Raw genomic sequence first — 15,207 nt, 5'->3', positions numbered from 1 at the left:
CTTCTGTCTCTTCTGTGGTGCTGTGACTCTCGCAGAGCAGATTCTCCCTCTATTAGTCACAGACGTCCTCAGCTGCTGCAGATTCCTTGAAGATTTCTAACAATTTACCATTTTGTTGATATTCTGTGTAATTTGTGAACTAACAGCCCTGAAACAAGCTGCATCCAGGACCTTGCTGGGGGACAGCCACACATATGATTAAAGGGGTACTCCAGCGCCGACCACAGATATGATTAAAGGGGTACTCTAGCGCCAACCACAGATATGATTAAAGGGGCGCTCTGGCGTAAACCACAGATATGATTAAAGGGGCGCTCTGGCGTAAACCACAGATATGATTAAAGGGGTACTCCAGCGCCGACCACAGATATGATTAAAGGGGCGCTCTGGCGTAAACCACAGATATGATTAAAGGGGTGCTCTGGCGTAAACCACAGATATGATTAAAGGGGCGCTCTGGCGTAAACCACAGATATGATTAAAGGGGTGCTCTGGCGTAAACCACAGATATGATTAAAGGGGTGCTCTGGCGTAAACCACAGATATGATTAAAGGGGTACTCCAGCGCCAACCACACAAATGTTTAAAGGGGTACTCCAGCGCCAACCATAGATATGATTAAAGGGGTACTCCAGCAACAACCACAGATATGATTAAAGGGGTACTCCAGCAACAACCACACAAATGATTAAAGGGGTACTCCAGCGCCAACCATAGATATGATTAAAGGGGTACTCCAGCAACAACCACACAAATGATTAAAGGGGTACTCCAGCGCCAACCATAGATATGATTAAAGGGGTACTCCAGCAACAACCACACAAATGATTAAAGGGGTACTCCAGCGCCAACCACAGATATGATTAAAGGGGTACTCCAGCAACAACCACACAAATGATTAAAGGGGTACTCTGGCGCCAACCACACAAATGATTAAAGGGGTACTCCGGCGCCGAACACACAAATAATTAAAGGGGTACTCCGGTGACAACCACACATATGATTAAAGGGGTACTCCGGTGACAACCACACATATGATTAAAGGGGTACAGATATTTTACTTTCAAATCAACTGGTGTGAGAAAGTTATATAGATTTACAATTTACTTCTATTAAAAAATCTGGTCTTCCAGTACTTATCAGCTGCTGTATGTCCTGCAGGAAGTGGTGTATTCTCTCCAGTCTGACACTGTCCAGAGCAGGAGAGGATTTCTATGGGGATTTGCTGCTGCTCTGGACAGTTCCTGACATGGACAGAGGTGGCAGCAGAGAGCACTGTGTCAGACTGGAGAGAATACACCACTTCCTGCAGCACATACAGCAGCTGATTAGTACTGGAAGACTGGAGACTTTTCAATAGCAGTAAATTACAAATCTCTGGCACTTTCTGGGACCAGCTGATTTGAAAGACAAAGATTAGTTGCCGGAGATCCCCTATAAGCCCATGTTTATTCCTGTAGATTAGGTTGTATCATGTGGCCGTCCCTGGTCTGTTAGCTGTGGCTGCACGCTGCTGCCCTGTATACAGCCTGTCCCGGGCCGTGCACCCCCCATCTCGGACTCAAAGTCTGGCTCTGAATCTGTAGCCTTAGTCCCCGGGGTCCGGCTGCAGGAATCAGGGGAAGCATTGCTGCGGGGGTCTCTCCTGTCACTTTATGGCTGAGATTCCCCTTAACCAGACAAAGTGATATCCCAATAGGCCAAAGGATGATGCCGGGTGTAGGGGGGGCCAAGTCAGTGGCCATAGAGCATTACACCCCCCCCCCCCATACTAATATCACTACTGTCTGGGGGACATAGAGCGCAATCCCCTGTGAGCTTATACCATGGCCATAGAGCATTATACCCTGTGAGCTTATACCATGGCCATAGAGCATTATACCCTGTGAGCTTATACCATGGCCATAGAGCATTATACCCTGTGAGCTTATACCATGGACATAGAGCATTATACCCTGTGAGCTTATACCATGGCCATAGAGCATTATACCCTGTGAGCTTATACCATAGAGCATTATACCCTGTGAGCTTATACCATAGACATAGAGCGCAATCCCCTGTGAGCTTATACCATGGCCATAGAGCATTATACCCTGTGAGCTTATACCATGGCCATAGAGCATTATACCCTGTGAGCTTATACCATGGCCATAGAGCATTATACCATGTGAGCTTATACCATAGACATAGAGCGCAATCCCCTGTGAGCTTATACCATGGCCATAGAGCATTATACCCTGTGAGCTTATACCATGGACATAGAGCATTATACCCTGTGAGCTTATACCATGGCCATAGAGCATTATACCGTGAGCTTATACCATGGCCATAGAGCGCAATCCCCTGTGAGCTTATACCATGGCCATAGAGCATTATACCCCGTGAGCTTATACCATAGAGCATTATACCCTGTGAGCTTATACCATAGAGCATTATACCCTGTAAGCTTATACCATGACCATAGAGCATTATACCCCGTGAGCTTATACCATAGAGCATTATACCCCGTGAGCTTATACCATAGAGCATTATACCCCGTGAGCTTATACCATAGAGCATTATACCCTGTGAGCTTATACCATGGCCATAGAGCATTATACCCTGTGAGCTTATACCATAGAGCATTATACCCTGTGAGCTTATACCATAGAGCATTATACCCTGTGAGCTTATACCATGGCTATAGAGCATTATACTCTGTGAGCTTATACCATGGCCATAGAGCATTATACCCTGTGAGCTTATACCATGGATATAGAGCGCAATCCCCTGTGAGCTTATACCATGGCCATAGAGCGCAATCCCCTGTGAGCTTATACCATGGCCATAGAGCGCAATCCCCTGTGAGCTTATACCATGGCCATAGAGCGCAATCCCCTGTGAGCTTATACCATGGCCATAGAGCATTATACCCTGTGAGCTTATACCATGGACATAGAGCATTATACCCTGTGAGCTTATACCATAGAGCATTATACCCTGTGAGCTTATACCATGGCCATAGAGCGCAATCCCCTGTGAGCTTATACCATGGCCATAGAGCGCAATCCCCTGTGAGCTTATACCATGGCCATAGAGCATTATACCCTGTGAGCTTATACCATGGACATAGAGCATTATACCCTGTGAGCTTATACCATAGAGCATTATACCCTGTGAGCTTATACCATAGACATAGAACGCAATCTCCTGTGAGCTTATACCATGGCCATAGAGCTTTATACCCCTTGTGCATTATGCGTTAAACATCGGTCATCTTCAGAGCTGCGTTCATAATTCTGACAGTTTCCTGACATCACCTCCCACAATGCATTGCACAGGTATTCGGGGACAGTCTTTGTGTATGTGCGATGCCCTGGCCCCTGGGGGCCACTTCCGCAGTGCTGGTGTTATGAGCGGGCAATGACCGGGGCAGCTGCAGGGGTTATACTTGTCACGGTATAGGCCTGAGGGCAGCACAGCTGTAGGGCCGGTCTGTGGAATCTGCGGGTGATGATGGGCATGCGATTCTTCGCTGCACTTAGTCAGGGCACCAGTTAGTGGACACCAATGCCAGGGTTCAGTAACAGCGGTTTTATTATAGATGAGGTAACTAGTAGCAACAGTTCTGTCCGGATGCAACCGGGTATATAGCAGGCTTTGACAAATAAAGCAGGAGTGGTGCTGCATAGGCTGTGAGAATACGTGCCGGATGATGGGAGTAGGAGTATGAGAGAAATAGCGTTGCTGGGTGGATTAGCTTGAGAATAATACTTGCTGTGAATCCTTGTAGCGATGATGAGAGATAACGGAATGACACCCAGATGAGAGAGAAGAATCCGGTCACTTGAGCAGGCAGATACAGCCGAAGACTTGAATACAGCAGCAGAATCAGTCACTCTGCTTATGGTGAAGAGGCTGCAGAGAAGAAGCCCAACTCCTCTGAGGCAGGAGAGGGACGACACACATCCTCCTTGCTTGGAAGCAGGGGGAAGACTAACTTGTCAGGAGGAAGTGGGAGGTCACATGGTTGCTCCTGGCCAGAGCTAGTCGGCCATTGGAGGAACCATGGTTACAGGTCACGTGATCAACAGCCTTGCATACCACTGTACACTGTAATAATACACAGGAATACATGAGAATACACATGAGAATGCACAATACCAGAGAATACTAGGGGAAAACCAGCTGCAGTTGCAGTGCAAACACTTACCAGAACAGGCATGGACACAGCAAGAGAAATGGCCATGATAGGAGTAGTAGTCTGCATGTTCTGGGACACTGCATATGGGTTGTCTCAGTCTTCTTTCTGTATTTTTCCTGTTCCTGTATATTTATACCGGCTGTCACCTCTCCCGGTGTCCGGCTCTCCCGGTGCCATCTATCTGGCAGCCACGCCGAGTCCACGATAAGTAACAGTGTCTTCTCTGTTCACAGCTCCAGAAGCCTCCAGCACAGGAGCAGATGCCGCCACCATTGGGGGTAAGACCACCGCCCAGAATGTAACAGCCGATGGAGGGTCAAAGGTCACCGCAGTCCGTGCCCATCTCCCACCCCCGATCCCAGACCCCCTATACTACAGCTGAAACATATAGGAGAAGATAAGAAATTCTTCCATATGAAGATTATACTGCTAGAAGCTTGATTATAGGTTTCCTGTATAACAGCAGAGAGCGCCCCATCCCCCGACATTATAACGTTCCGACTATTGATTTGGCGCCATCTTATTTCTGCTTGTCGCCTCCTCTGCCCTGTGGACACTGCTGATAGCATGAGTGAAGTTCCCCCAAAATTTCTTTCAAGTCAGCTGGTGCCAGAGATTGGTAATTCACTTCTATTAAAAGACCAAGAGGAGGCCGGGGCCTCACCAGATAGACCAAGAGGAGGCCGGGGCCTCACCAGATTGACCAAGAGGAGGCCGGGGCCTCACCAGACTGACCAAGAGGAGGCCGGGGCTTCTCCAGACTGACCAAGAGGAGGTCGGGGCCTCACCAGACTGACCAAGAGGAGGCCGGGGCCTCACCAGACTGACCAAGAGGAGGCCGGGGCCTCACCAGACTGACCAAGAGGAGGCCGGGGCCTCACCAGACTAACCAAGAGGAGGCCAGGGCTTCTCCAGACTGACAAAGAGGATGCCGGGGCCTCACCAGACTGACCAAGAGGATGCCGGGGCTTCTCCAGACTGACCAAGAGGATGCCGGGGCCTCACCAGATTGACCAAGAGGAGGCCGGGGCCTCACCAGACTGACCAAGAGGAGGCCGGGGCTTCTCCAGACTGACCAAGAGGAGGTCGGGGCCTCACCAGACTGACCAAGAGGAGGCCGGGGCCTCACCAGACTGACCAAGAGGAGGCCGGGGCCTCACCAGACTGACCAAGAGGAGGCCGGGGCTTCTCCAGACTGACCAAGAGGATGCCGGGGCCTCACCAGACTGACCAAGAGGAGGCCAGGGCTTCTCCAGACTGAGAAAGAGGAGGCCGGGGCCTCACCAGACTGACCAAGAGGAGGCCAGGGCCTCACCAGACTGACCAAGAGGAGGCCGGGGCCTCACCAGACTGACCAAGAGGAGGCCGGGGCTTCTCCAGACTGACCAAGAGGATGCCGGGGCCTCACCAGACTGACCAAGAGGAGGCCAGGGCCTCACCAGACTGACCAAGAGGAGGCCGGGGCCTCACCAGACTGACCAAGAGGAGGCCGGGGCCTCACCAGACTGACCAAGAGGAGGCCAGGGCCTCACCAGACTGACCAAGAGGAGGCCGGGGCCTCACCAGACTGACCAAGAGGAGGCCGGGGCGTCTCCAGACTGACCAAGAGGATGCCGGGGCCTCACCAGACTGACCAAGAGGAGGCCAGGGCCTCACCAGACTGACTAAGAGGAGGCCGGGGCCTCACCAGACTGACCAAGAGGATGCCGGGGCCTCACCAGACTGACCAAGAGGAGGCCGGGGCCTCACCAGACTGACCAAGAGGAGGCCGGGGCCTCACCAGACTGACCAAGAGGATGCCGGGGCTTCTCCAGACTGACCAAGAGGATGCCGGGGCCTCACCAGATTGACCAAGAGGAGGCCAGGGCCTCACCAGACTGACTAAGAGGAGGCCGGGGCTTCTCCAGACTGACCAAGAGGAGGTCGGGGCCTCACCAGACTGACCAAGAGGAGGCCGGGGCCTCACCAGACTGACCAAGAGGAGGCCGGGGCTTCTCCAGACTGACCAAGAGGAGGTCGGGGCCTCACCAGACTGACCAAGAGGAGGCCGGGGCCTCACCAGACTGACCAAGAGGAGGCCGGGGCCTCACCAGACTGACCAAGAGGAGGCCGGGGCCTCACCAGACTAACCAAGAGGAGGCCGGGGCTTCTCCAGACTGACAAAGAGGATGCCGGGGCCTCACCAGACTGACCAAGAGGATGCCGGGGCTTCTCCAGACTGACCAAGAGGATGCCGGGGCCTCACCAGATTGACCAAGAGGAGGCCGGGGCCTCACCAGACTGACCAAGAGGAGGCCGGGGCTTCTCCAGACTGACCAAGAGGAGGCCGGGGCCTCACCAGACTGACCAAGAGGAGGCCGGGGCCTCACCAGACTGACCAAGAGGAGGCCGGGGCCTCACCAGACTGACCAAGAGGAGGCCGGGGCCTCACCAGACTGACCAAGAGGAGGCCGGGGCTTCTCCAGACTGACCAAGAGGATGCCGGGGCCTCACCAGACTGACCAAGAGGAGGCCAGGGCTTCTCCAGACTGACAAAGAGGATGCCGGGGCCTCACCAGACTGACCAAGAGGAGGCCGGGGCCTCACCAGACTGACCAAGAGGAGGCCAGGGCCTCACCAGACTGACCAAGAGGAGGCCGGGGCCTCACCAGACTGACCAAGAGGAGGCCGGGGCTTCTCCAGACTGACCAAGAGGAGGCCGGGGCCTCACCAGACTGACCAAGAGGAGGCCGGGGCCTCACCAGACTAACCAAGAGGAGGCCAGGGCTTCTCCAGACTGACAAAGAGGATGCCGGGGCCTCACCAGACTGACCAAGAGGATGCCGGGGCTTCTCCAGACTGACCAAGAGGATGCCGGGGCCTCACCAGATTGACCAAGAGGAGGCCGGGGCCTCACCAGACTGACCAAGAGGAGGCCGGGGCTTCTCCAGACTGACCAAGAGGAGGTCGGGGCCTCACCAGACTGACCAAGAGGAGGCCGGGGCCTCACCAGACTGACCAAGAGGAGGCCGGGGCCTCACCAGACTGACCAAGAGGAGGCCGGGGCCTCACCAGACTGACCAAGAGGAGGCCGGGGCTTCTCCAGACTGACCAAGAGGATGCCGGGGCCTCACCAGACTGACCAAGAGGAGGCCAGGGCTTCTCCAGACTGACAAAGAGGATGCCGGGGCCTCACCAGACTGACCAAGAGGAGGCCGGGGCCTCACCAGACTGACCAAGAGGAGGCCAGGGCCTCACCAGACTGACCAAGAGGAGGCCGGGGCCTCACCAGACTGACCAAGAGGAGGCCGGGGCTTCTCCAGACTGACCAAGAGGATGCCGGGGCCTCACCAGACTGACCAAGAGGAGGCCAGGGCCTCACCAGACTGACTAAGAGGAGGCCGGGGCCTCACCAGACTGACCAAGAGGATGCCGGGGCCTCACCAGACTGACCAAGAGGAGGCCAGGGCTTCTCCAGACTGACAAAGAGGATGCCGGGGCCTCACCAGACTGACCAAGAGGAGGCCGGGGCCTCACCAGACTGACCAAGAGGAGGCCAGGGCCTCACCAGACTGACCAAGAGGAGGCCGGGGCCTCACCAGACTGACCAAGAGGAGGCCGGGGCTTCTCCAGACTGACCAAGAGGATGCCGGGGCCTCACCAGACTGACCAAGAGGAGGCCGGGGCTTCTCCAGACTGACCAAGAGGAGGCCGGGGCCTCACCAGACTGACCAAGAGGATGCCGGGGCCTCACCAGACTGACTAGGAGGAGGCCGGGGCCTCACCAGACTGACCAAGAGGAGGCCGGGGCCTCACCAGACTGACCAAGAGGAGGCCGGGGCCTCACCAGACTGACCAAGAGGAGGCCGGGGCTTCTCCAGACTGACCTGAATATAATATAATAATACACTGCTAAAATAATATAATAATACATTGCTGATATAGTATAATAATACATTGCTGATATAGTATAATAATACATTGCTGATATAGTATAATAATACACTGCTGATATAGTATAATAATACACTGCTGTTATACAATATAATAATACATTGCTGATATAGTATAATAATACATTGCTGATATAGTATAATAATACACTGCTGATATAGTATAATAATACACTGCTGATATAGTATAATAATACACTGCTGTTATACAATATAATAATACATTGCTGATATAGTATAATAATACACTGCTGATATAGTATAATAATACACTGCTGATATAATATAATAATACACTGCTGATATAGTATAATAATACACTGCTGATATAGTATAATACACTACTAATATAGTATAATAATACACTGCTGATATAGTATAATAATACACTGCTGATATAGTATAATAATACACTGCTAATATAATATAATAATACACTGCTGATATAGTATAATACACTGCTGATATAGTATAATAATACACTGCTGATATAGTATAATACCAGGTATTATAACATACCAGGTGATATTCCATTTAGCTGTAGTATATGATGTCGCTTGTGATTTGGAGTCTGATCACCTGACCAGGGTCCTTATCACGTCCTGTGTTCTCGTTGCAGGCATTGTGGCCGCCGTGGTGGTCGTGATCGTAGTCGTGGTTCTACTCATCGTCTTCCTCCGCTATCTGTACCAACATAAAGGCACGTACCGCACCAACGAGGACAAGGGCTCAGAATTTGCAGAAAACTCAGACGCTGCTCTAAAGAATGACCCGTCCTTACAGGAGGCGATCGACGAATCTAAGAAGGAGTACTTCATCTGAGCGGCCAGCGGTAGCGGTGGGATTCTCCACTCCTCGTGTCCTCCAGTGGACCTTACCACTATGGGGTGGCAGGAGGAGGGCGCCATGTCTGAGACGTATCTGGAGGAGCAAATATTTTATATCGCAGGAGATCATCACTAACACTCCGGATTATGTGCTGGAAGGTCTGACACTGGGCGTCCATCATCAATGTATCCCCCATGGAGCCTGAAACCAGGGCATCCCTCATCAATTTGTCCCCTATGGAGCCTGCAGGCACCAGGGCATCCATCATCAATGTGCCCCCCATGGAGCCTGAAACCAGGGCATCCCTAATCAATTTGTCCCCCATGGAGCCTGCAGGCACCAGGGCATCCATTATCAATGTGTCCCTCATGGATCCTGCAGCCAGGGTATCCATCATCAATGTGTCCCCCATGGGGCCTGAAACCAGGGCATCCCTCATCAATGTGTCCTCCATGGAGCCTGCAACCAGGGCATCCATCATCTGTGTTTCCCAATGGAGCCTGAAACCAGGGTATCCATAATCAATGTGTCCCACATGGAGCCTGAAACCAGGGCATCCCTCATCAATGTGTCCTCCATGGAGCCTGAAACCAGGGCATCCCTCATCAATGTGTCCCTCGTGGAGCCTGAAACCAGGGCATCCCTCATCAATGTGTCCCCCATGGAGCCTGAAACCAGGGCATTCCTCATCAATGTGTCCCCCATGGAGCCTGAAACCAGGGCATCCCTCATCAATGTGTCCCTCGTGGAGCCTGAAACCAGGGCATTCCTCATCAATGTGTCCCCCATGGAGCCTGAAACCAGGGCATCCATGATCAATTGATCAATGTGTCCCCCATAGAGCCTGCAACCAGGGTATCCATAATCAATGTGTCCCCCATGGAGCCTGCAACCAGGGTATCCATCATCAATGTGTCCCCTATGGAGCCTTAAGGCACCAGGGCATCCATCATCAATTTGTCCCCCATGGAGCCTTCAGGCACCAATTCATCCCCCATCAATGTGCCTCCCATTGAGCCCGCAGGCACCAGGGCATCCCCCATCAATATGTCCCCCATGGAGCCTGCAGGCACCAGGGCATCGCCCATTAATGTGTCCCCCATGGAGCCTGCAGGCACCAGGGCCCAGGAGTCAGTGGAGCCACCACTAAGGAGCCTGTCCTCATGGTCACACTCCAAGCTGCTACTAATAACACAACGTCTCCACGGATCCCCTGTGGCAGTGACCGATCCATTACATCTACCCCACAGCCCCCTCCACCCCCCACCCCCGGCCGTCAGGATGGACATTTTACCCTCAACATCAAAGATAATAGCTGCTTCTGTTATTATTGTCACTAATATAGGGTAAGCTCAAAATGGCGGTCTATACACTGATAGAGTCTACACATAAAATGAATGTATACTGATCCTGTGGTGATCCTGAGTTACATCCTGTATTATACTCCATGTACAGTATGTACACCGTGACCCCACCAGCAAAATAGTGAGTGCAGCTCTGCAGTATAATACAGGATGTAACTCAGGATCAGTAATGTAATGTATGTACACAGTGACCCCACCAGCAAAATAGTGAGTGCAGCTCTGCAGTATAATACAGGATGTAACTCAGGATCAGTAATGTAATGTATGTACACAGTGACCCCACCAGCAGTATAGTGAGTGCAGCTCTGGAGTATAATACAGGATGTAACTCAGGATCAGTAATGTAATGTATGTACACAGTGACCCCACCAGCAAAATAGTGAGTGCAGCTCTGCAGTATAATACAGGATGTAACTCAGGATCAGTAATGTAATGTATGTACACCGTGACCACACCAGCAGAATAGTGACTGCAGCTCTGGAGTATAATACAGGATGTTACTCAGGATCAGTAATGTAATGTATGTACACCGTGACCCCCCCAGCAGAATAGTGAGTGCAGCTCTGGAGTATAATACAGGATGTAACTGTGGATCTGTACAGGATCAGTAATGTATGTACTCAGTGACCCCACCAGCAGAATAGTGAGTGCAGCTCTGGAGTATAATACAGGATGTAACTCTGGATCAGTACAGGATCAGTAATGTAATGTATGTACTCAGTGACACAACAATTTTTTCTGTAGTTACAGGCCCTTAATATTATAATTTTCTTTCTCCGCACTATGGACAACTACTGACAGTAGGGGCAGACATGTGAGTGTATTGCTCTGTTAATAATGCTGCCCGCCATCCTGACAGTCACTGATAGAAGAGGAGACTCCAATACAATCTGTATCTGCGCTATTAGAGCCATTTATATTGATCATCTACAAGTAATATCAAAAGAAGGAGAAAGAAGTCACGTGAGCAGTATATAGCAAAGCGGCTACAGAAGGCAATGAAATTCCCACAGAGAAGCCTGGGGAATTAGAGCCATTTCCAGCCGTCTGTGGCCGGCTTACAGGAGGGCGGTATTATTCTGTATGACTGCTTATATCTCAGATCCTCTGCTGCTAATGGGACTAATAGCTCTAATTGTAATCCATTAGGGAATGGCTTTTCATGTAGATACCTAATGTGTTCTGTAAGGAAGCTGCAAACCGGAGCCGCGCAGTCAGCCTTCACTTATGGCCTAGATTCTCCTCCTTCAAGGTGCAGACACGGCTCTAAGATGTTCTCACAAAGTGCCTTCTTCTCAAATAGAGAATATTAAAATATTATACGATGGATTTTAAAAAACAAATATTTGTTCTGTTTTATGTGCAGAAAGCAACTGATATATAATGTTATAATAAGAAAAGATTGATGAAAACGCATACAAATAAATAACCCGGATCAATTGTTCTGTGTGCTGAAGGAATTACAATGTATATAATAGCATAACTACAGTACTGCCCCCTACGTGCTATAATACTGCCCCCTATATACAGGAATATAACTACTTTAATACTGCTACTATATACAGGAATATAACTACTATAATACTGCTACTATATACAGGAATATAACTTCTATAATACTGCCCCCTATATACAGGGATATAGTACTATAATACTGCTCCTATATACAGGGATATACTACTATAATACTGCTACTATATACAGGGATATAACTACTATAATACTGCTCCTATATACAGGGATATAACTACTATAATACTGCCCGCTATATACAGGAATATAACTACTATAATACTGCCCCCTATATACAGGAATATACTACTATAATACTGCTCCTATATACAGGAATATACTACTATAATACTGCTCCTATATACAGGAATATACTACTATAATACTGCTCCCTATATACAGGAATATAACTACTATAATACTGCCCCTATACACAGGAATATAACTACTATACTACTGCCCCTATATACAGGAATATAACTACTATAATACTGCTCCTATATACAGGGATATACTACTATAATACTGCTCCTATATACAGGAATATAACTACTATAATACTGCTCCTATATACTGGGATATAACTACTATAATACTGCCTCCTATATACAGAGATATAACTACTATAATACTGCTCCTATATACAGGAATATAACTACTATAATACTGCCCCCTATATACAGGGATATAACTACTATAATACTGCTCCTATATACAGGAATATAACTACTATAATACACGAACTGGAGAGAATGGAACCGCTGCACATCCCATCTATGGCTGCTACTAATGCCGCTAGGCCTATATTAAAAATCAACACCAGAGTGTCTGTATATGAATTGATCAAGCCATATTGCCCCGTGTACCACCGCGCAGGTCCTCTGGTCCACACGGGTCCCTACGCTAACTCCACACCGTGGTGGGGCTTTTTGGGTCTGGTCCTGTGACATTGGGGTTGCAGGGCCGTTCCATGGCCTCCCTTCCCTGCACGTGCACGCTTTGCGGGGTTGGCGGTCGCTGACCGACACGGTGTGGAGTTAGCGTAGGGACCCGTGTGGACCAGAGGACCTGCGCGGTGGTACACGGGGCAATATGGCTTGATCAATTCATATACAGACACTCTGGTGTTGATTTTTAATATAGGCCAAGCGGCATTAGTAGCAGCCATAGATGGGATGTGCAGCAGTTCCATTCTCTCCAGTTCGTGTATAACTACTATAATACTGCTCCTATATACAGGAATATAACTACTATAATACTGCTCCCTATATACAGGAATATAACTACTATAATACTGCTCCTATATACAAGAATATAACTACTATAATACTGCTCCTATATACAGGAATCTAACTACTATAATACTGCTCCTATATACAGGAATATAACTACTATAATACTGCTCCTATATACAGGGACATAACTACTATAATACTGCTCCTATATACAGGGATATAACTACTATAATACTGCTCCTATATACAGGAATATAACTACTATAATACTGCTCCTATATACAGGAATATAACTACTATAATACTGCTCCTATATACAGGAATATAACTACTATAATAACAAAAAAGACGTGGGGTAGCCAGCACTACATTAACACTGCAACAAGGATAGCACTTATATGCAGTGTGAACTGTGGCTAAATGTAGGCTTGTGGAGGTGCACAAAAATGGCAGCAAAAACGCACACTATTGTAATGTGTAGGAACAGAGTATGCACTCACCACGAGTAGCCGAGTAACATCTTTATTGGAGATGCAGTATCCTCAGCCTAGCTAATGTCTCATGTACACACAGAGGCCTAGCTAATGTCTCATGTACACACAGAGGCCTAGCTAATGTCTCATGTACACACAGGGGCCTAGCTAATGTCTCATGTACACACAGAGGCCTAGCTAATGTCTCATGTACACACAGAGGCCTAGCTAATGTCTCATGTACACACAGGGGCCTAGCTAATGTCTCATGTACACACAGGGGCCTAGCTAATGTCTCATGTACACACAGGGGCCTAGCTAATGTCTCATGTACACACAGGGGCCTAGCTAATGTCTCATGTACACACAGGGGCCTAGCTGATGTCTCATGTACACACAGGGGCCTAGCTAATGTCTCATGTACACACAGGCCTAGCTAATGCCTCATGTACACACAGGGGCCTAGCTAATGTCTCATGTACACACAGGCCTAGCTAATGTCTCATGTACACACAGAGGCCTAGCTTATGTCTCATGTACACACAGAGGCCTAGCTTATGTCTCATGTACACACAGAGGCCTAGCTAATGTCTTATATACAAACAGGGGCCTAGCTAATGTCTCATGTACACACAGAGGCCTAGCTAATGTCTCATGTACACACAGGGGCCTAGCTAATGTCTCATGTACACACAGGGGCCTAGCTAATGTCTCATGTACACACAGGGGCCTAGCTGATGTCTCATGTACACACAGGGGCCTAGCTGATGTCTCATGTACACACAGGGGCGTAATGTCTCATGTACACACAGAGGCCTAGCTTATGTCTCATGTACACACAGAGGCCTAGCTTATGTCTCATGTACACACAGAGGCCTAGCTTATGTCTCATGTACACACAGGGGCCTAGCTAATGTCTCATGTACACACAGGGGCCTAGCTAATGTCTCATGTACACACAGGGGCCTAGCTAATGTCTCATGTACACACAGAGGCTTAGCTAATGTCTCATGTACACACAGGGGCCTAGCTAATGTCTCATGTACACACAGGGGCCTAGCTAATGTCTCATGTACACACAGGGGCCTAGCTAATGTCTCATGTACACACAGGGGCCTAGCTAATGTCTCATGTACACACAGGGGCCTAGCTAATGTCTCATGTACACACAGGGGCCTAGCTAGTGTCTCATGTACACATACAGTCAGGTATACCCAGACAAGGACACACACAGAGTCCTCCTCTCCTGTATGTTGCTGGAAGTGTGCTGGTACCGCCCAGTAACCCCCTGTGCGCTGTCTCCGGGTCCGCTTCCCACTGTTCGGCATCCTGGGACAGGTAGCCACAGTAAGAAGGCCTTGTGCAGCAGATCTCCTCCTCCTCCTCCAGCAGCCATGTAATGGGGTCAGTCGTCTGCAGTATTGCCTGCTGCTACACAGAGCAGCCATGTGCATCTGTAACAGTAGCGTCTGGCAGCGCCCCCTCATTCTGGTGGTGGCCCTCAGCAACTGCTTAGCCAGCAAGGAAAGGGGGGCCTGAGAGGGAGGGAGGGGTGTCCACTGCACTGCCTGTTACTTTTTTTAAAATGCAGGTTTTATAGCCTAGGCGGCCTCCCATGTACTGCCAGCCTGGACAGCCCATCAGTCTGCCGGATTGTAAGTCCCAGCATGGAGACCGGCT

At 49.6% G+C, this 15,207-nt stretch overlaps 1 protein-coding gene across 1 annotated transcript in view; it reads left to right on the top strand.

Moving 5' to 3' along the window:
* Nucleotides 1-11,646, top strand: part of GYPC (glycophorin C (Gerbich blood group)) — a 41,254-nt gene extending 29,608 nt beyond the window's left edge. The window contains exons 2-3 of the mRNA XM_069982404.1: nucleotides 4,417-4,461; nucleotides 8,735-11,646. Of these exons, the coding sequence (XP_069838505.1) occupies nucleotides 4,417-4,461; nucleotides 8,735-8,937 (248 nt within the window). The 3' untranslated portion in view covers nucleotides 8,938-11,646. The remainder of the gene's footprint in view (nucleotides 1-4,416; nucleotides 4,462-8,734) is intronic.
* The last annotated feature ends 3,561 nt before the right edge of the window (nucleotides 11,647-15,207 follow it).

This window comes from Dendropsophus ebraccatus, chromosome 9 (genome assembly GCF_027789765.1).
Source record: "Dendropsophus ebraccatus isolate aDenEbr1 chromosome 9, aDenEbr1.pat, whole genome shotgun sequence".
Lineage (NCBI taxonomy): Eukaryota > Metazoa > Chordata > Amphibia > Anura > Hylidae > Dendropsophus > Dendropsophus ebraccatus.
The sequence above is the reverse complement of the archived record's forward strand: the minus strand, read 5'-3'. Positions and strand labels throughout refer to the sequence as shown.